This window comes from Monodelphis domestica, chromosome 1, assembly GCF_027887165.1.
Source record: "Monodelphis domestica isolate mMonDom1 chromosome 1, mMonDom1.pri, whole genome shotgun sequence".
NCBI lineage: Eukaryota > Metazoa > Chordata > Mammalia > Didelphimorphia > Didelphidae > Monodelphis > Monodelphis domestica.
In genome coordinates, this window is record NC_077227.1 from 69,963,910 (window position 1) to 69,986,777 (window position 22,868).

General features: G+C 45.0%; 1 protein-coding gene across 1 annotated transcript; it reads left to right on the forward strand.

The window, feature by feature from the left end:
• The first annotated feature begins 1,464 nt into the window (after positions 1-1,464).
• On the forward strand, positions 1,465-18,762 carry HEXA (hexosaminidase subunit alpha). The gene is made up of 14 exons (XM_007478529.3): positions 1,465-1,891; positions 7,320-7,409; positions 8,292-8,357; positions 10,001-10,047; positions 10,934-11,044; positions 11,825-11,926; positions 12,332-12,464; positions 13,116-13,296; positions 14,237-14,320; positions 14,969-15,041; positions 16,599-16,782; positions 17,042-17,132; positions 18,146-18,250; positions 18,517-18,762. Exons 1-14 carry the CDS (start codon positions 1,612-1,614, stop codon positions 18,575-18,577), a joined length of 1,608 nt encoding a protein of 535 aa, XP_007478591.1. The 5' UTR covers positions 1,465-1,611; the 3' UTR covers positions 18,578-18,762.
• Positions 18,763-22,868: the final 4,106 nt, after the last annotated feature.

Below are 22,868 nucleotides of genomic sequence, written 5' to 3' on the forward strand. Positions count from 1 at the left end.
ATACTTCATATTCATTATTTCTTATAGGACAGCAATATGTGTCATAATGATGTGGGAGAGCTGGAAGTATATAACCCTGGGCTCAGGGCAGGTACCCTTGTCAGGAATGACAGATTCCAATAATTAACTTAAAAATAAAAGAGAAATTTATTCAATTGACTGCAAGATGAATTATTAAGTTAAATGGCCCTGCAGGCAAGAGCAGGTGGAATGCTGCCTCCCAGAGATTAGGTTTGGGATATTTATACCCTCTTCACAGCAGGGTCTAAGTGACTAGAGATGAGGAGATGGGATGATGGTATTACATAATCAGGAAATGGGGTAATGTTTTGGGTCTGGGGGGCATTAGAGATGTCTGGTGATGTTTTGTGTCCTGAAAGCACAAGGTATGACCTGTGGAGTTCAAGGGATGATTAGATTACTTAAATACTCTGTTTATCAGAGTAGAACTTGGAGGTGCATATCCATGTTCATAAGAAAACTCAAGAGAGACCACAAGGGAATGTTCATTTCAGAAAAAGGAATTACTTTTTGGCCTGGGATATCTCTGGGGTTTGGGGGTGTCCAGAGGAAGTCCTGAGTCCCATGCCAACAATCTATTTAGCCATTCCCCAAACAACATAAATCTGATTTTTTTCTACTTCATTGTTACTACAGAAAGGATTACTTTAATATTTATATATGTATAGGGCCTTAAAAAAAAAACTTCAATCTCCTTGGAAAAATTGTTAAGTAGTGGGATCTCTAGAGTTAAAGAATATGGATATTTCAATCATTTTCTCGACAAGGAAGGAAGGAAGGAAGGAAGGAAGGAAGGAAGGAAGGAAGGAAGAAAGGAAGGAAGGAAGGAAGGAAGGAAGGAAGGAAGGAAGGAAGGAAGGAAGGAAGGAAGGAAGGAAGGAAGGAAGGAAGGAAGGAAGGAAGGAAGGAAGGAAGGAAGGAAGGAAGGAAGGAAGGAAGGAAGGAAGGAAGGAAGGAAGGAAGGAAAGAAAGGGAGGGAGGGTGGAAGGAAGGAAGGAAGGAGGGGAGGCCTTTCCAAGACTTCTTGCATTGCATATTCCTCACCTCCATACAGTACACTGCGATCTAACTCCAGGCCGGTCCACAGTCCACTCCTCAGGGCGTGGTTGACCGCTAGCTACCCCCAGGCCTAGAACGCTCTCCCTTCTGACCTCCACTTCCAGAATTCTCTGGAGTCTCAGACCACATCCCACCCTCTTCAAAGGACCTTTCCTGCTCCACGAAGAGGCACAGATGCTGCTCACTATGTTCTGTTCCCTAAATCCAAAAGTCTTTTCCTTCCCAGCTCCATATTCACCCAGAACCTCCCACCCGACTTCCAGAGGAAGGGATCAGACTCCTCACTGTAAACAAACCAGAACAGGACAGGGACAAACCCCACTCCTTCAGCCTAAACCCAGGGCACAGAGGGGCGGAGCCTCAGGACTCCCGCAGGCGCAGTCGGCTAGGCGTCATCCAATCCCGTAGCGAGGCCGAGGAAGGCACCTGACCTTGGGACTCATGTGACTCCCTGCAGCTATCTGGCGGGAGGCAGAGAGACCCGAAAGATTCTAAAGTCTCTGAGCGTCTTCGTCTCCCAGGGTGGGAGCAATGATCTCTCTAGAGCACACCGGGGTCCTGCTGCTGCTAACCCTGCTGGCGGTCGGGACGCTGGCCCAGACGCAGGTGTTGGAGGCCTCCGTGTGGCCATGGCCGCAAAACATCCGCGTTTCCCCTAATCAGACTTTCGCTCTGAACCCCAGCCTCTTCCACTTCCAGTACTCGGCTGCCTCGGCAGTGCAGCCTGGCTGCTCGGTGCTCGACGAAGCCTTCGTCCGCTACCTCCGGATCATCTTCGGGACTGGGCCCTGGCTCTCTCCGGACCGGCCAGGTGAGCCGCCTCCCGAGGACACCAGGTCTTCCTATCCCTGCCCCTGCCCGCCGGCTTCCCTCGAATTCAGCCCTGCTGCCTCCGAGGTGTTCGGCTTTCCTGGGCCTCCCATCCTCACTCTTGTGCATCTCCCTGCTTCAGTACCCCTAACTTAAGATATCCGTTGCAGACTGTCAGTCAATAAACATTTAATGAGCACCTGCTATGTACTGTGCTAAGCGCTGGGGATTAAAAAAAAAAAAGGTAGAAGACAGTCCTTGCCCTCAGAGAGCTTGCAATCTTTTGGGTTCTGGCCTGAATGACACTCCTCACCCCATATCCACACAGCCTTCCCCTGAAACCCTGACCCAAGGCCTAGTGGCCACTAACTTCCTTTTCATCCCTCTTCTCGGTCATATTCATCCTCCTGCCTCTTATCAGCTACTGTCCACTCTTCAGGCTCCTTGCTACTGAGATCTACCTCCCAGCTGCTCTCCTATCCCTTCCATTTGTCACCTGACCCGAATGGACCGAAAGACCAGGGTTGCCTAAACTCAGCCTTTCTCCAGGAGTTTACATCCCAGGGTATTTTCCCTTAACAGAAGCCAAATCATTCAGCCACAAAAATATCTTGTCTTCAGAAATAAGTGACTTTTGGGAGACCCTTACATTATTGGTCAAGTGCTAGTGTCTTCTTTGCATGATGATGATTATCATAGAATCCTAGAAGTTAGTACAAAACCGTGTATCCAAACGAATACAAACCATTTGCAATGAAAATGCCGGCTGATGTGAATGGAATTCCTAATTATTCCAACAAGAATGCAGGATTCAGCCAAATTAATAAGTAAAGACTACTTGAAGAGAATTTTGATCTGCTTCTCAAGGAAATAATTAACAGAAGTGGACAGAAAAAAGTTTGAGCAATGACTGACAAATTGGTTTCCATAGAATAGGCTCCTGGAGTGGGTGGGTTAATGGTAACATAGGGAGGAAAAAGAGGAAGGAACCAAGTAAAAAAGCACTAGATAAGTGTTCATCTAGTCTATAAATTTGGATGGTACCTTTTATAATTAAACTTTTTCCCTTTTCCATATTTCAGCCAAATAACTGGGAATGGAAAAATTTGTTAACAGTGAAGTGCTATACTCTGACCTGCATGGTCACATGTAAAACACAAAATGAAGGTAGAATACATTTTCTCTCAACTTCTAATTGCTATTCATCTCTTTTGTTAGATTGAATCATTTGTGCATCAGGAAATCTTGGAAAACAGTTTTGATGAGAATAATCATAGATACTGAAGCAGGCTGCTGCTTCTCTACAATATCATAAAATTAGATTTTAGAGTTCAAAGGGTCCCTTTTGTTTCATCTAAACCCTTTATTTTATAGATGTGGAAACTATAGCCCAGAGAGGTTAAGATTTTCACAAGGTCAGCAGGGATTCACATGCAGAGTTGTTTGGATTCCAGTCAGCACTTTTTCCAGACTACTATATTGCTATACCTGTTTTCACTAATTTTCCCTTTGAACATAATTCCTATAACTTCAGGATGCAGCTATGGATTTCTGCAAAAATTAAACTGAATAATCCTGGGGGGGGGGGCAATTTTAACCATTTCCAAGTTAAATTACAGGGAGTTCATCAAAGTAATTGCATAGTTATCTTGATTTGTACTATTACATCATTAAAGACATTATAATTTTAAAAAATATTATAACCAAGCATCACCCTAAGTAAGACATAATTGCAGCAAACTAGCCCACTGTCTTCTTTGACTTTGTTCTTTACTCTTGAGACTTAGGAGTTTGCTACTCCTGTCCATCCTAGATGAATGTTTCTTTCATGAAATGGCAATTTTCTTGCAAACAGCCGTTCAGACAAAAAAAAAAAGCTCAGAAAGACATTGTAAAGCCTTCCATATAACCAAAGAAAGCTGCTGTGTTGAGAATGTTAAAAATCAATATTTAGGACTTATACAAATAGTTCACTAAAGGGCAAGTGTTCAGTCTAATTTTCTCATCATTAGACCCACATTTACAGCACAAAACTATCTAGTTAATATTCTACCCAGCCACTTCTAGATTACAAATAAAAAAAGAGGTACCACAGGCCCTTGGCTACTCTGTTTCTGGATTTCGCCCAGATTCTACAAAGTACTGTCTTCTTGTTCACTATACTCTCCAAACTCTTGGAGAGGACAGTGATTTAGAAATTTAACCCCTGGGCTCCCTCTCCAATCATTTGTCCTGTATACCTTTCATATTTTTTGCTTGAGTTTAGCACCTTTCCATTGTTCTCTTCCCCTGGAAAAATTGATCAGTAACTTGCAATAGTTATTTTGTTTTATTGGAGAAACAATGTTCAACGTCCTCTGAGCTATCATCTCTAGCTAGATTTTAAGTTAAAGATTAAGCAATTCCTAAGGAAGATAATTGACTCATCTTTCCATTCCTCTTATCCTTGCACTGCCTGGTTCCATATATGCTTACCTGTGGCTTGATCCATTCCATTCCATTTTCTGGTACTCTACCATTCAAATGAAACTGAATCACACCCATCTCAACTTGCCATCTAACTGCAGGCCTCAAGGGGCTAGGTGGTTTGATGTGTCATGTCTTTACCCTTTGCATCTCTTAGCAATTCCAAGTGGTCTTGCCCTGCTTTGTGCAGTGTGTTTCTCTGGTCTCTGTATCAGTTTTTAAGCTTTTATATTACACAAATTTAGCCATCAAGGAATATATTTCCCACATATAAAATTATTGGTATGAGGCTAATTATCCTCTACAGCATTATTTAAGTTGGTTCCACATGAATAAGAAGAGGTAACATTTATTTTTCACTTTACCATTTATACAGTACCTTGTTGGGGGGGGGGTGCTCCTCAAAACAACCCTCTATAATAAATAACTCCATTTTCCATTTGAGGAAATTAAAGCCCGGAAAAGTTGTGACTTGTTCCCTGTGAATGATGAAGATAAAATTGGAACTCAAACCCCGACTTCATAGTCACTATTCTTTCAAATTAGTGACATTAGGCAGATGTTTACTCTTGTTAAATAGGTTATAACAAATACAGACAAAGTCCTTCTGGCCAGCCTTTTCCTACATCTCCTTATCCCCCCCCCACCCCTGCCACTATAAACTTCCTGAGGCCAGGCACAGTCATTTTTCATATAAGACCCTTTGCTGCTCTAAATCTATGAATCTTATGTGAAGCAATCCAGGAAGCAGAAAAGGGAAGCATGATGGAAGGATTTAAGAAAAGCTCAGCAAAAGCAGAAACAGGTGTAATGTACTACTTTAACACCACCTCAACAAAAAGAGGAGCTTAAAGAATTTAAGCCTAAAAGTGAGGTGTGATGTAGCAGTTGTTATAGGAGACCTTCAATTATCCAGACACCCCCTAGAGTCCTTTCTCTGGCAGAAGCAGAACTAATATTTTATGGCTTGCCTTAATGGTAATTTCATCCTCAAAAGATAGAGAAAGCATCAAATAGAATTTTGGGGACCCAACCTCACCAAGGAAAAACTGGTTATTGCTTATCCTTATTGGAAATGATGGAAGCAATGTGGGGAAGTGACCACTCTCAATTTTAAGATTTGTAATAGCCCATGAGAGATTCTAGGCAGAGTCCTAACATGAATCTTAGATTTGGAAGAAACCGGTTCAGAGAAAACATAGGTAAGATTCCCATGGATTAACATTCAAACAGAGGACATATATGTAGGTTATATGTACTAGAATATATGTCTTATCTCACAAATAAAATTCAGAAGACAAAAGGGATTAATTCCAATGTAGCAGAAAATAAATTGTCCAAGTAGACCAATATGAATACACAAGAAGCTTAACAACAAGCTTAGATTGTTCTAAAAACACCAGGAAAAGCAAAAGGATGAATACAAAATCATAGCGCATAACAATAGTGTCAGGAGCTTATAACCCAGTGAAGATTTACGAGGAAAGCCAACAAAAATCTATTTGCAGGGAAAGAGAAAGCCGGGTATAATGTCCAGAATTAGGCAAGTGATAGTCCCAATGTACTCTATCCTGATCAAACCACATCTCAGTTATTACCTTCCCTTGGGTACCACATTTTAAGAAAGATGTTGATAAATTAGACTATGCCCACAGGGGGACCAGTTGAGTATAGAAATGTTTAGCCTAGTGAAAAGACAAGGGGGGAGGAATTTGGAGGTAGAAATGTGATAACAGTCTTCGTTAAGGAATGGTCACAAAGAAAAACTTAATGTTTGGCCCCGGATGGCAGAAATTGGATGCAATTTGCAAAGAGGCAAATTTAGACTTTTTGGGGGAAAATCAATTATATCTCTTCTATTGTGATGCTAAGATTTTGTGATGCCAAGTGTCACCATTGTTCAAAAGTGTTGACATGGTAGAAGTTAATTTTATTTTGGATTTCTAGGTACTGGATCAGCAACAGCAGCATGTGGGTGTAATGGAAGGAGGTGCATGGGTAGGGGCTATTTTTCCACTGCTGTTACAGGTACCCTGAGGAGATAAGGAGCCTAGTGGAATAGAGGGGAAATTTTATACCATTAGTATAAAATTGTTGACAGGAAGATGGAGTAGCAATACTTTCAGCTTCCTTTCTCCTTAGCTGACTCCAGGAGCTATATTGAAAGTTTTGTTCTCCCTTCCTATTGGTCACTCCCTTTTTCTGCAGAAAATTACTTTCTGAGCTGTAGCTACTGGTATCAATGCCTGTGCATCAGGATCATAGATGGCCTAAGCTGAAGACATGTAGAGAGCCCACCTTGGCTAGGTCTATGCTCCAAAAAGAAAAGCACTTTTCAAGGCATTGTGGTATAGTGGGGAGAATGCAGACTCTTGAATGAGAGGACCAGAATTAAAATCCCATCTCATACCTTCACTGGACCTCAGTTTCCTTATCTGTAAAATGAAGTAGCACTAATTGGACTCTCAAATCCCTTCAAATTCTAGGTCCATGATCCTACATTCTTCCTAGATACTGGCCAGTAGTACATTTGGACACCTAAAAAGCCTGAGTTAGTCACTAGACATAGCAAAACAAAACAGATACAACCCTTGCTATAGAAAAGTTTCCATCCAGGACACATTTGTGAATTAACATCATAATAACTGACATTTATTTTATACTTTAAAGTCCACAAAACACTTAATGAATTGTCTGAGAATATGTAGAGAATACTCGGGTAACAATATAAAAAGAATAAGTATATAACTTATCAGTGAAAAGCATACATGGTCAGAGATTGCCCTTTTACTGGAGGAGCATAAGGCCCTTACTTAACCATGTGCCCCTGGGCAAGTCTTTTTATCTCCCTAGGCCTCAGTTTCCTCACTTCAGAGGTTCAGTTAGAATGGTCTCTGAAAGCCTTTCCAGTTATCTATAATGTTGATGTGACTGAGATTCCTGAATTTCTTCTCTCTTTGCAGACCTGAAAATAACAGTGAAGAATTCATTGGATGTCCTTGTGGCTGTCCCTGGGTGTGACCTGTTTCCTGAAATGAACTCTTTGGAGAACTGTAAGTATAGTCCTTAGGTTGGATATCTTTCTTGTGAAAGTAAACACTTGATAGCAAGAGCAAACAGCTCAGCCTTAACCCTAAACAATCTCTTCAACTCTGACCATTCCCCAGGAAGCTGTCAAGGGACTGGGGGAACCAGTGTGTAAAGTATATCCAGTTTTTAAAAACTCATGCCACATTCTTATGGCCTTAAATACCAAGAAACCAAGAGTAGATGGACTTGGATGCTAAGTGAGGTTTAAGCCTAAGTTCCCCTACTGTAGCAGGGTGTTACAGGCTCACCCAGATGGAATATCTTCTTGTAAGTTATGCTAAAGTCTGCCAAATGCCTCTATGCCTTAGGAGTGTTTTCAGGCCCTAAATTAATCAAAAAGACCTGTTTCTTTAGACATGGCACTCAGTGAATAGGGGAGGGGGAGAAATTAATTGAGGAGATTGGGCAATGGGATGATAGATAGGATAGATCCTTCTCATTCATTATAACACCAAACCGTTTTATTCCATGGGGAGAGTTAACAGGAATTCATATTCCCAAAAAGGAAACCAAGGCATTATTAAGCATCAGGACTTGTCAAAAGACAATGAAAAAAAATCTTAGTAGAAGACAAGTTCACACACTCATATGAGTCTCTATGGCTGTTGTGACTGACATTACTAGTTGTGGCTAAATATTTCTCTAGCCCATTCATGTGGGACCCTGTTTCAGTTTCCCAGTTGCCATAATCATACCTTTCCCCAAGATCCCCCAAAAGCCAAGCTGCTGGTCCACAACTGCCAGAGCTTGAAGCTTATTATTAACCCTTTTATTTTCACTTAAAATTTGGGTGCAAAGTTCAGTTTTCCACACCCTAACCCTCCAACCTTTTCTTATCCTTTCAGACACTCTAACTCTCAGCAATCAGCAGTTTGTCCTGAAATCTCATACTGTCTGGGGAGCTCTCAGAGGTAATGGTACAGGGACTGATATGAAGAGGGGAGATAAAGGATTGGGTGACCTTGATTTTTTCATTGATCGTTCTGGTGAGGATTCAGTGGTTGGAAGGATATGAAATTAAGTCCTCCTAGGAGTAAAGCAACTAAGCTAGTTGTCCCAGATGATATTTCCAGGTTTCTTCTCTATGAGATGTATCCCTCTATATATATAAAACTGAGATGGCACTGTAGCAGTTTCTATTTTAGTAAGAAAAGAACTGAGGATTATTTGGATGGAGGGAGTCTAGTAATGGTAAGATAAAACTAGCAGCTCACATTTATATGAGATGTGACATAAAGCTTCCATAGCACTCAGTTCTGCCAGCACTATTACCTCCTTTTGATAGAGTAGGAGACTGAGGCTAAGAAAGAGTGAAGTGGTTGACCATGGCTACACTGATCGGACAATAGAGGGCCAGTCTAATGATGCTGAATCCAGTGCTAGAAAGTAAGGCCAACATCCTCCTGAGGCCTCTTCTCACATGGTCTCAGTTCAACATCAGGATAGATATCTAAGCTGCCAAGGGAACAGAGTATGGGGAAAGGTGCTATATTCCATTCCCACCACCTGCTACCTAACAAGACTCTTCTTTTAAATATCTGGGTTAATCTGCAAGGAGGGGAGGGAGACAATTTGGATCTTATAATTGGGGAAAATGTATGTTGAAAATTGTTATTACATGTAATTGGGAAAATAAAAGTATCTTTGAATAAGGACTAAAATAAATATCTAGATTAGAAACAAAAATTTTTTTGATTATTTTGAAAAGAAAGGTAAATATAGTGAAAAAACAAAACTTATGATTCTTTGGCATTCCAGAGAAAATCATTGATCTTAAATTCATTCAATATATTTGTCATTTTCCTTTTTAAACACAACATCCTACACTAGGCACTATGGGAAATAGAGATATGAAGAATACATATAGTCTCTAATCATTGCAATCTATATATTAAACTCTAAAATTTCCTAGGGATTAGAAAGTCCTTAAATCACAAAAGATCTCTTTCAGCCCTAAAAATTCTATGGTTTTAATTCCCCAAGGAGACAATATCTATATGTCTTCTCCTTAGTTGTCCTCATCTTTCTTCACTAAGAGGTCAAATCTGAGAACTTGGAAGAGATTCTCAGATAATATAAAGCTTTCTAAGGTGGTCAGCCTTACAAGCTAAGGAAAATAACATACCAAGCCTCTCCTCTCCTTAGCTGGCTGCCAGATCTCCAGAAAGAAGAGGCCCCACACAAGAGCCAGGGCTTGTTAGAGACCTGATGAGGTCCTACACACACACACACACACACACACACACACACACACACACACACACACACACAGCATTCAACAGTGTCTGACCAAAAAAAAAAATAGATGTAAGGAATGCCTTTTGTTTCAGTAAACTTCTGAGTTATCTCTCTGGATCAACCAGATGTTCCCAAAATACATTAGACATGCTTGTTGAATTGTCCATCTCCCTGCACTTTTTTTTTTTTTTTGAGGAAAATTGAGCATTGACCCCCACTTCCTTTGCCTATGCATCACTGGGCACCATTCTATATTTGGGGTAGTTTCTTCCCTCACTCTCCCCAGACCTCACTCTGTGCCTCTGGTTCTCCACAGGCCTAGAGACTTTTAGCCAGCTCATTGGGAGATCCGCTGAGGGTATGGTGAGTGTGTCCCAAGGGACTGAAGGAAGTTTACAATGTAATGCCTGTTTCTGTCATTAGTTCTTTCTGGATGTCAAAGGTAGTAAAGGACATTCCCAGCTCAATAGGATTTGGGAGGAACTACAAGAGGTTGGGGATGTAGTTGGGTAACTGAAGGTCCTTGGTTGATAGAATCAGGTTGCCTGGCACAACTAGAGTCTACCTGCTGCTACCCAGGGTATAATAAGCTACATCAATTAAAAGAAAATAGGAATAAAAGCATTCAAATAGGAGTAAAAAAACTAAAGAGATGTTTTGCATGACTGTACATGTATAATCTACATCAAATTGTCTGCCTTCTCAAGAAGGAGGCAGAAAAGACAGAGAGAAAATTTGAAACATGATATTTTAAAAAATGAATGTTAAACATCTTTGTTTATATGTAACCAAGGAAAAAAATTTTAATAGGTTTTTTAAAAACTATAGAGAAAATTCAGACCAAATTGTCAGCTTGCTTTGGTGTAAGCTTTGTCTTCTAGGGACTTTGTGGCTTCATATTGGCTGCTCCTAGAAGACAGGGCCTAGGTTCTAGCCCCCAGGACACATCCAAGGACAGTTCTACATATTAACTGTGAGCTAGTCAGTAAACATTTATTAAGCTTGTCCTTTGTGTCAGGCATTGTAGTAAGCACTGGAGATAGAAAGCACCACAGAATAAGCCAATCTATTGGAAAGGCCATGGGAAGGCCAGGGAGATCAGGGATGTGGTCTCATCCAAAAGTGGTTTTATATTTGGCCACCACCAGCAAAATTTCTTAGTGCCCTGGGTCTTTTCTTAGGGAACATTCACAGACTTTGGAAGTGGGGAATGAGTGCCATTGATATCTTCCATGTTTGTTCTGCTCAGTTCTATGTCAACTGTACGGATATTGTAGACTTTCCCCGATTCCCTCACCGAGGCTTGCTGCTGGACACATCTCGTCATTACCTGCCACTGCAAACCATCCTGGAGACACTGGTATGTACTATAGTTCCTCATCTGAGGACCTCCCCCCTTCCTGAAACATTTGATTTTATGAGTCTTCACTAGCTGCAGAGAGGTGGCCTACTTGGAAAACTCCACATGAAAAGAAAAACAGAATTCAAACTTGGTGGACCATGATGCTCAGTGCCCACAGAACAATGGGGAGAGGGAGTCGGGACTGAGATGTTGGGATTCCTTAATCAACCAGAACAAAAGTCAAGTCAGTCCTGACAATTAGAGAAGCTTCTTGCTTGACTGACTTTGGCCTAACTGTCCTGAGGTTCACCTGAAGGCCCTGCTTTCCAGATCCATACTGCTGTCTTCTCCGTAACTCTGCCTAGATGGAACCTTGGGATTACACCTCACCCAGCAAGATAAAGTTGGGCTTTGGTGATGGCTACCCTCAGTATACAAGAGCCTAAAGGTGGTAGTCCCTGGACTTTGGTTCTCTACCCCATGCTGGCCAAGCTTTCTCCTTCCAAGTCTCCTTTGTGTGGTATTAAAAAAAAAACACAAAGGCTCATGCTTCGACAGTAATAGGAAGTACCCAGGAAACAGCCCAGCAGGAGTAAGCAGGAAGGAGTTGTTCCAAACAAAAAGGACATGGAGTGGGGGGATGGGAGGACCCTTGAAGTGCTGGGTTTGAGCAGCAGGAAGCTGTTTTCTAATACTTCCCCACATGCTCAGTGAGTACAAGGAAGTTATCTTGGGGTGTTTGTGTCTCTGAATGCCATCATCAACAGAGTTACATTTCATATATGTTCTTATCCCCAGGATGTCATGGCATATAACAAATTCAACGTGTTCCATTGGCACATTGTTGATGACCCTTCTTTTCCGTATGAGAGTGTGAATTTCCCTGAGCTTAGCAGAAAGGTATGTTTTCTCCTGGTCCTTCTGTACATGTGGGTGGGAGGCACTTGGCTCCTTCAAAGAGTCCTGCAAGGAAAGAAGACCGACCTAGACATCAAATCCTCACTCTGTCATCTTTCTGATCCTCAGTTTCCTTATTTGCTAAATGGCAGTTATTGTCTCTGCTCACCTCCCAGAAATGTGAGGACCAAATGAAATCATGGATGTAAAAAGGACCAGAGACTAGAAAGATGTGAGATAGTATTTTAATTGATTTTTGACACTGACCAGTCCTCTACCCTCGTGTCCCATCTGGCACTCTTGTCTGAGTATGTGACCTAGGGAAGGATTCCCATTAGCCTGTCCAACTGAGCTGAGGAATTCATCTCCCCCCAGTGACAGCATTCTAAGAGATTGTATGTCTTTCAGGGATCCTATGACCCTGCCTCCCACATCTACACAATGGAGGATGTAAAGACTGTCATTGAGTATGCCCGATTGCGAGGCATCCGAGTCCTGGCAGAGTTTGACACACCAGGCCACACTTTGTCTTGGGGAAAAGGTAAGAACAGGGTAGAAAAATCAGAGGAAAGTCAAGTATCTTCTCTTCAACTCTTGCCCCAGCAGCATATCTTTAGCATGTAACCTATGAGCAAAAACATGTCACATTCCAGTTTTAATTTGGAATAACAGGTTTTTCCCAATGATTTTTCCCATTTGGAAAATTAGAAGTACAAAAGGATATAGCATAGAGATAAAATTTGAAATTCATTTGGATTTGGGCTAGTAAAGCCCACTTGAGTTTTTAACTCACCACTATCTTTGATACCCTGAAGAACTAAAGAAACAAAGTCTGATGTGTCCTCAGAAGAGGAATTGTGGAGGAGACTAAATCTGAAAGCCCTTTTCTAAGAGCCTGATAGATCTGAACCTCTGGGGAAGGAAGAAGGGAAAGAATAAGTACTTTTGCACCTACTGTGTGCCAGGCACTGTGCTAAGCACTTTACAAATATCTCATTTGGAAAGTATCAGCATGTGAGCTCAGTGCCCCATCAGTGTAAGTCCCAAGTAGATGGAATGTCTTAAGGCAGAAATAAGCTACTACAGTATAACCTCATATAGTTAATCAGCAGGACTGTTCTCAGGCTACAGATGGTATCTCTGTGGAGCAGTGATTCTTTTTCTGTGACTGTGTGCATCTCTCTTGGCCTAGGTATTCCTGGACTTCTGACTCCTTGCTACTCAGGATCTGTTCCTTCTGGCAGTTACGGCCCAGTGAATCCCATCCTCAACAGGACCTATGAGTTCATGGCTTCATTCTTCCAGGAGATCAGTGATGTTTTCCCAGACTTTTACCTTCACCTTGGAGGAGATGAAGTTGATTTCACCTGCTGGTATGAGCCCTCAGGTCATCCCTGTCCCCTTCTTGAGTCAAAAAGTGGGAAAAACTTGAGCTGCTGGGAGTGTGGCCGGTGTTGGGGTGTCTTTAGAGAATTTCTTGGATTCCTTTTATAGACTACTTAGGAATTGGGTGTTGAAAGGAGGAACCTGAATTCCCTGACCACTCAGAACCAAGGTCTCCAGCCCTGATAAAGCCCACACTAAGAGGAAAATGGATTAATAACAGCTTTTCTTATCTTCCCACCCTTTCAGGCATAGTATTCTCTCTGCCGAGACACCCATTTAGCCATATCCCTCCCCAGTCCAATACACACATTTTGCTCTAGCTCTCCTTTGTTGAAGTCCCTTTCTCCTCCACAGATCTTAGAGACCAAAGGGATCAAGGAAAGTATTAACTGAGCTTCTTCTGTGTTCTTAATTCTTTGCTGACCAAGAAGGGGGGAAAAGAGATTAAAATGAGGCTAGTTGAGATGAAAGAATGAAATAAGACCAATGAAGCATAAAAGAAGCCCTGGGTTTGCAGTCTCAGAATCTCAGGGTTCAAATCTCAGCTTACCTATTTATACTTGTATAACTTGGGTTAAGTCATAATCTCAGTGAGCTTTAAAAGAGACAGTGGGACTAGATAGTCTTCTGAGATCCCTTCTAGCTCTACCAGTGTTTGATCCTACCCAGGGAAAGCTGGGAAGGATGGCTGAAGCCAAATTGTAGAAGACCTCAAATGTCATGCTGGAAAAGGTAGGCTAAATTAGGCACTTGTCAGGCCTGGCATAGTTCTAAGCTCTTCAGTCCAGGGCCAGCAACTGCTTTTTAGTTCTTGTCAGGCCTGGGAGAGAAATCACAGGAAATGAGGTGACTATTCCGACTCCCCAAGGTTCTGGGGTCCTGGAGACCCAAGAAATGGGAGAAATCATTTTCTTTCTTGCGATTCAGGCAGTCCAATCCAGATATCCAGGCCTTCATGAAGGAAAAGGGCTTTCAGAACTATGAGCAACTGGAATCTTTCTACATTCAAAAGTAAGGATTTTAACAAAATGACTAATATGGAAAACTTTTCATGATTGCACAAGTAAAATCTATATCACTTTGCTTTTATTGTCTTGGAAGGGAGGAGTGAGGAAGAAGATTTGGAACTCAAATTTTTTTTTAATGAATGTTAATTGTTTTTACATGTAATTGGAGGAAAAATAATACATTGGGGGAAAAATGAAGGATTGGGACACACTTTTCCCTGATGTTGGAGTGTGGGGGTAATAGGGTAGAGTAATCCCCTTAACCTCCCCCCCTTTACTTTAAAATCTTGTAAATGGTGACTTCCAGGCTCCCTCTGCCCTCCCCCTTTAGCCAGATGAGAGTGAAAAGCCCTGCTGTCTGATCACTCCCCCATCCACTAAAACAGTCCTTCCAGGCTCGGCCTCTCGACATTTTCTCTAAGCTGCTCCTTGAAACAATTCTCATCTCTCTCCCACTCCCTAGCTAATTATTAGCAGAGTTTGTGATGGCCTGTCCTAGAGCCAGGAGAGAAAATTGTCTCATAGGGACTAGTCAGGCGGGCACGCTTTCCTCCCCGCGTCAGGTGGAACCCCGGCATCCTCAGGACAACTCTGCCCTGTTCTTCACTTGTTGCAGCACCAAGGTGAGTTTGTCCGTTTCTCTCTTCCTCAGGCTGCTGAACATTGTGTCTTCCTACAGAAAAGGCTATATAGTATGGCAAGAGGTGTTTGACAATGACGTGAAGGTATGAGATGGCGGACAAAGAAGCAGCAGAGGGGTTTACTGACTTTATCCTGTAGGAACTGGGGCAGATGTCAGTGGACCCATCTTTCCAGTCCTCCATATCCCCTGCTCTTCCCAATATCACTCAGGGCTGCGTAGCTCAGGGGACCGGGAGTCTTTGCCTCCACACAGTGGTGATTTTCCCCAGGTGCCCTGGATCCCATGTTTAATGGGTTAGAGAGGAGCCCTAGAACCCCCTTTCCAATGAGGGAGTCTCCCAGCTTTACTTTCTTCTAGGCTATTTTCAGAGGTAAGATCACATTTGACCTAAACACTAGATTTCAGAGAGGTGGAAACAGTAATTCTGCCTCCCTGTCTATCTACTCCCCTCCCCACCCCCCAACCTAAAGAAAAGGTTTCTGTCCCTACAGAGCCTCAGAGGCTCTCAGAGAGGCTGGGCTTTGCCTGCTGCATCAGATGGACTTGGAGTCATGCAGACCCGAGTTCAAATGCAGCATCAGACACCTTCAAGCTATGTGACCCTGGGCTTGATGATCCGGCTTTGGTTTCCTCATCAGTAAAACTGGGATGATAAAAACAGCACCTACATCACAGGATTGTTTTGAGGATCAAATGAGATAAAATATTCAAGTACGACACAAATGTGAGCTATTATTATTATTATCACTTAGTGTTCAGAGGAAAGGCTGCCTAAAGTCTTAGCTCCCTATGCCCCATACAGATGGCTTTTCTGTGTGCAGCTGACCAGGCTTCATGGGCACTTATCTTTGCTTCTTTGACCTCAGTCCACCCTCCTCTCCCTGCCCCCACCACATCCCCAGTCTTTGAAGTGTGATTGGCAAAATCTCCTGCTCTAGACTGGAGGAGAAACAAAAATGTGTTCTGTGCTTCCACCCACCCTCTGATACCAGGCCAGGACACAGGCCTCTCGGCCCTGGGAAGAGCTTAGAACAAGGAGGATGACGATGGGGATCACAACGATCCCAGGTCTGAGGTTTATCAGAAAGAGATGCCCTACCCTGTTGGACCACTGGCAGTCTTTGCTAAAGTGTAGGGGACATAGCCACAGGGCACCAAAGGGAGCCTTTTGTTGGTCCATTGCTTTAGTCGTGTCCCACTCTTAGTGACCTCATGAGGTCATCTTGGCAGATACTGGAATCGTCTGCCATTTGCTCCTCCGGCTCGGTTTATAGATGAGGAAACGGGGAGAAACGGGATTAAGTGACGTGTCCAGGGTCACATAGCTAGTAAGTGTCTGAGTTTGGATTTGAACTCAGCTCTCCTTGACTTCATGCCCAGTGCTCGATCTACTGCACCACCCAGCAGCCTTAGGCCTTTAGAGGTGTTATAATATGATCCCTTCTTCAGGTTATAGTTTTGCAGAGAGATGGAGGATATAGATAAAGAAGACATTGCATCAATTTGGGTCCTTTTTGGAAGGTTTGTGTTTTGACCTGTGTGGAGTTGTAAATTCTTGTGAAAATGACTAGGTTCTTTCCACTAGCAGCAGAGAACATTGCCCCCCAGCATTTATTTTTTGGTTGTTTCTTATAACCAGCTGAGTCCAGACACAGTGGTGCACGTGTGGAGAGAAACAAAACCTGTACCATATGCCATGGAGATGAAGAACATCACCAAGGCTGGGTACCGTGTCTTGTTGTCTTCTCCCTGGTACCTGAACCGCATCTCCTATGGGCAGGATTGGCAGAAAATCTACAGTGTGGAGCCTCTGGACTTTGAAGGTTCGAGGGTTTGGAAGGGAGGACATAGACACTCTTCCCTGAGGAGGCCTGGAATCCACCTTATGGAGTGAATTTGGAGAATGGGAGGCCAGAAGATTTGGTCCTGAGGGGGATTCAGGAAATAACATCCTCGGCACTTCTTGAATCTTTCTTGCAAAGAAGTCTTTTCATGTCCTGATTTTATCAGGCTGTCAAACAATGCTTTCTCTTGATGACTTGTCCCTACCATTGCCTTCATGTTGAGCTTGTGTTCCCTCAGGCAGCCCTGAGCAGGAGTCTCTGGTGATTGGGGGTGAAGCCTGCATGTGGGGCGAGTTCGTGGACATGACCAATCTGACCCCCAGACTCTGGTAAGCAGCGAAGAGAGGAAGCAGAATTGGCCAATGAAGGGGAAGAGCAAAGGGCCAATAAGTAATGGCTGAGAAACAAGGTGTTCCCTGAGTGCAGGAGAGAGAAGGAGCACAGTCACTCCCAGTGGGCCTCGGCTAAACAGACCTACTTCTGATGCTCCTCTGGAGGTTTTGTTTTCTTCTTCCCTCGTCCTCTGTACCAAGAGTTGGAACAAGCATTAACCTCATGATCCCTTCGATGTGAATAGTCTATCTCATCTTGTCTTAACATCCTAGGCTGGTAGTTAAGACAAGCCATGCACCCCATTTTCCCAAAAATCTTTTGCCCAGGGTCAGTCAGTGGCAGAACCAGACCTCCAGCCTCTGGCTTTGGGTTGGCCCTGGGTGCTTACTACCTTTGCTTTTCTCCCTAAGTTTTCCCAAAGTCTAGGGCATCTTCTAGCTCACACCTAGTTAGTCTGTGCTCAGCTATCTCCCCTTCGATGCTGCTGCTCTGGATGCTAAGTAGCCCCAAAGACACCAGAGCCACATCTCCATTCCGTCATCCCTGCCTGCACCCCATGATGTTGGGAGATGCCCATGGGCTCTGGAATCAGGAGATCTGGATGGCAATCCCACCTCTGGCTATCTGTGATCTTGGGCAACTCCCTTAAAGTCCCTGCATCTCAGTTTCCTCCTCTGGCAAATGGGGAGGCTGGACTAGATAGCTTCTGACATCCCTTCCTGTGTTCCCTTATGTGCCATTTCATCCAAGACCATTTTCATACATCTTGTCTCCTTTCTTCCCCGAGTCAGAGAAGGTAGGAGTTGTTATCCCTGTTTTACAGAAGGGGTAGTTAAGACCCAGAGAAAGATGAAATAACCTATTCTAGATCACAGTATGTAATGGTTCGGCCATAAGACTCTTCCCAGGGGCTACCCTGGGCACATCTTGCTGCTCCAGTCATGCGGACAGCTTGTCCTTCCAGCCCAATTGAGAAGTTTGACCAGGGGCCGATCTGCATGTCTTCCAGGCCCAGAGCAGGAGCCGTGGCAGAGAGGCTTTGGAGCAGCAAGTCAGTGAATGACACGAAGTTGGCATATGCCCGACTGGCAAACTTCCGATGTGAGCTTCTCAGGTACGAGGGTCAGGAATTGTGCCCTGGAATTTAACTCCAGTTGGAGCTAAATGAGATTATTGAGGAGTGGGAGGATGATACTTGTGAGTCTCCTTTTTTTCTCTGGCCTCAACTCAGTGATGTGGATTGGGAGTAAAGCCTAAACTCCTAGGAGACTTTTTGCAGCATATTCAGTTTCTCTCTTCAAATATTCTTAAAAGTTGGGTTTTTAATCCTGTGTCCCTCTTTCCCAGATGACTCGGTTTCTCCTTTTTGTCTTCTTACAGGCGAGGTGTCCAGGCCCAGCCTCTCTTCGTGGGCTTCTGTGAGCACGATTTCTACCACTGAATGGAGCAATCCTTGAAGTCACCTAAGATGTGCCGGTTACCCAGAGAACTGGAGTCATTGGGCTGGCTCTAGCTTAACCCAAGTGGTGAGCACACCTCCGCCTGCCTCCCCAAGGCCCGGTGGTGGAGAGGGGGTGCAGTTTGTGCTGGGATTCGGGTCTAATAAAGGATTTTGTAACAAAGAAATTGCTTTTATGGGTCTACAATTCCATTCAGCTCCTGCCAGTTTTCCTCCGACCCCGGAAAGCATTTAACAACACTTGCATTGGAGCATTAGTTGGCTCAGAATAAACCTTCCCATGAACTTTATCACTCCCCTCCCGAGCCTTTGGACTGAATGATGCCCCGCCTCATCACTGGCCATGGACTGAAACGACCGGCGACCCCTGAGAAGAGGGACTGCCCCACGGCCAGTGATAGCCCTCCGAGGACCGCCTACGGCCTACGACCCTCTGCCCCAGCAGTTCTCTGCTAGCCCCAAACTAGGCCACGCCTCCCCCCAAAATACCTGGATCACCTGCCTGTGAGAACGCCTTCAATTTTACCAAGAAAGATTAAGCCCTTTGGGGGGTCTTAGAAAACCCGCCATTTTTGATGAAGAGGTGTGGACGGAAGGCCTGAATGTTGGGTTAGGCCCCGACTTCCCCTGGAGAGCGTGGCAGGAGTGTGTCCTCTCAGCCGAGGGGAAGCGGGACGACTAATATAAAGTGCCCTCCTGAAGGCAGCAGGACTGTTACTTCTCCTGAATCCCGGGGGCACGGGGCGGGGACACCCCGGGAGTGAGTGTTAACCCCCCGCTTCCCTTACAGATCAGTGGCCCCTTGTTCCAGGAGCGCCCGGGCTTTTCTCCAAGACTCACTGCCGGCCTGGCCCCAGGCTTGGGTGGGAGACAAAAGATGGAGCGTTTGGCCTCCCAGGAGGGGCCGTCTGGATGAGACGGGAAACCACGTCTGAAAAGAGGAACCGCCTTTGACTGCTGGCTATGGAGGAGAGCGGTGCCTCCTCTGTCCGCTGGGGGCAGCATCTGCCCAGCCTGGATCCTACCGCGGTCTCCCCGAGGCGACTTTGGCTTGGAGCCTCCGTCCTGGTCCTGGCCGGCGATGCCCACCAATCTTCTCCGTTACCCTCCCCTCCTCTCAGTGCCTCCTCTTTTCCGGGCCTGGTAGCCGGCATCGTCCTCCCTGCCCCAGAAGCCAAGGCTTCAGCCAATCAAGCACCCTGAAGGCTGTGACTTCTGGGGAGATACTGTTCTGAACCCCTATTCCCAACCTGCCCCCGTAAAAGACCTTCAAACGGACGGCTCACTCCAAAGTCCTCCCCTAGGCTTTGAGAACTTTCCCAGGCTCCCCTCGTCCCTCCTCTTGTTCACTGGTGCCTCTAACCCTTCTCTGGTTGGCGGCACTGGGCTGATTGCCTTTTATCCGGGGGGACGTCACGTAGAAAAGAGGTGAGGAAATGGCTGCATTCGAATCCGTGTCTTGCCGCAGCCTCTGAGACCTTGGGCTCGGAGACTTTATCTTTCCAGGTCTCATTGTGGAGGCAGCCGAGCTTTATCAGTGCACTCTCTCTCCCGGCGGGGATCCCCTTCCACCTCTCTGTCTCCTGGCTTCCCCCAAGCCCCGACGAAGCCGTTGCCAACGTCCCTTCATGCTAGTCAGTGCCTTCTCCCGTTTATCTCCCAACTTCTGTACCTTCCCCATCGGAACATCGATGTTTTGCATATTGTCTCCCCTAGTAGACTTAGAGCTCCTTGAGCTTTTTGTCTTTTCGTTCGGAAGCTTAGCAGAGTGCCTGGCTAGTAGCCGTGTAATAAATGACAAACAAGGGGGCAGCTGGGTGGGTGGCTCAGTGGATGGAGAGCCAGACCAAGAGACGGGAAGTCGTGGGTTCAAATGTGACCTCCGACACTTTCTAGCTGGGTGACCCTGGGCAAGACACTCCCCCCCCCCCCCAATTGCCAAGCCTTTACCAATACCTTAGAACCAATACATAGTGCCGAATCTAAGACGGAAGGTAAGGGTTCAATTTTTTTTTTAATGACCTCTAAGACCCAGGCAGGCCGGAGCATAAGGAGGCATGAACGTTAGACACAAACTGGACCCTGAATCTGTGAAGTCAGATTCCATCCCCTCCCAGCTCCAAGACCCACTGGGCTGTGTGAGAGCTGGGAGAGAGGATTCCGCTGCAATGGGGGCGGGCAGTCGGCCAGAGTCCCTTTCTAGTGCCTGCTTTCTAAAGGACCACCAGTAGGGGGCGGTGCCTCTCCAGACATATGACAGTCCTGTCCAGATGGTCGGGGTGAGTGGCTTCATCTTCTTGCTCTTCTTTCCTTAGAAGGAAAGTAGAAGGGAGCGGATGCAACATGTTCGGGGTTGGCAGGCAGGTCACCCAGCATTTCAGGGTGGCAAGGGCCGTATCTCCCAGAAGAATCTGAATTGCGAGCCACTTCCCGAGCAGCCGACCAGCCTTTACTTGAAAGCTGGAGCCCTGGGGGTTCTACCCTGACCCCAGAAACCCCTGCCTCAGCGTGCTCTCTTACACTTAGCTTTGGCTGGCACGGGAGGCACGGACTGATTCCCGACTCTCCCCTATCTGGCCGCCTCATCTCCATCCCTGGGTCATGCGCCGCCCCCCCCCTCCCAATCCAATCCATTCTGGGCCACTCTGGGAGGGGAGGAAGTGCCAAAAAAGCAGGGAATCTCCCCACAGCCCCTCGGGACACCTCAGAGCTGTGGAGCAGCCCACCTTTGAACCTAGGTGTTAGAGATCCAATGAGGAAAGGTCTAAGGCTGGGGGATGAGGGGGGGGGGAGGCTCAGGACTGGGTGGGCAGGAGCAAAGGCTCCCCGGGTGTACAAGGGAGTCTTCAGTAGCACTCAGTACTCCCCGACCTGCCTCCTTGTGAGAGGATCCCGACTTTCCTTGGAAGTGAGGAAAGCAGAGCCAATGCGGGATGCTGAAAACCATCATTATTTCTCGATCTAATTTCCTTTTCACGTACCCAAAGGGTATCATGCATCCCGTGATAACGACTGCAATATGTTTTTTTAACTTCAAAAGCCCTCACGGATTCCTATGTTGTACCCAATAGCAAATTAAGAATAAATATTCTGGAAAGAGTCTGCCTAAAGCCCAGATTGCATACAAGCACATAAGCATGCAGAGAAGCCCTCGGGTCCCTTAGCTGGAGTTGGCAGCTTTCATAAATGCTTGGAGAATGGGCTGGGGAGGAAGGCTAGAGGTGGGGAGGCAGATAGCAATGATGTTAGGGGTCGGGTGTCCAGGGGGAAGAGCACAATGCTCCCTCAGAAGACTTCCGGTCTAATCCTGGCTCGGTCCCTACTGAGGGCTCCTTGGTGCCTTCGACTCCCTCTTTATAAAGTGAGGATAAGACAAGACTACCCCTAAGCTCTTACCAGCCCACAGTGCTGCTTAGTGAAAAGTTATTTAGCAGTGAATTTAGAGTCAAAAGCCCTAGATTCCAATCCTGATCCTCTACTTACTATGTCAAGGAGAAAGGCAAACAAAGCAGGTATTAAAGTGCTAGACACTAGGCTAAGCACTTTACAAATAGCAACAGCCCTGGGAGGTAAAGGCTATTATTATCATCCCCATTTTAGTGTTGAGGAAACTGAGGCAAAGACAATTTTGAGATTTGTCCAGGATCACAATAGCTAAGATCAAATTTGAACATGATCTTCCTGACTCCAAGACAAGTACTCTGTGCAAATGCTTAGACATAGTGCCATCTATCTCATTCTGGGCAAGTGACAACCTCCCTGAGCCTCAGTTTCCTCATGTATAAAAGGGGTGCATTGGTTCTGCATGATCTCTAAGGTCCCTCCTAGCTTTCCCTATGAGCCTGTTTGTAAAAGGACTTCTTTTTTCACTGTAAAGCATAATACCGACATAAGGTATCATTTTACTCCTACCGGTGCTGTCCCTATCACCCTGACCCTGGGAGACAAGCCATGCTTCATTCATACAGAAGAATAATGGTTGACAAATCCCTATTTTCATAACCTTTTTAGCCTCTTCCTCCCACTGTGGCAAGAAGATCCTACCCGGCTAGAAACTTAAAAAGAGTAAACTGCCCTTGATTTGGGGAGGACAAAGGAGGTGGAAGTCACAGATCATGCATCTTTACTAAGGTGCTTATGAAAGACAAACTAAATGCCTAAAAATGACTTTAAGAAGAAATCCAGGGAGCAGCTGGGTAGCTCAGTGGATTGAGAGTCAGGCCTAGAAATGGGAGGTCCTGGGTTCAAATCTGGCCTCAGACACTTCCCAGCT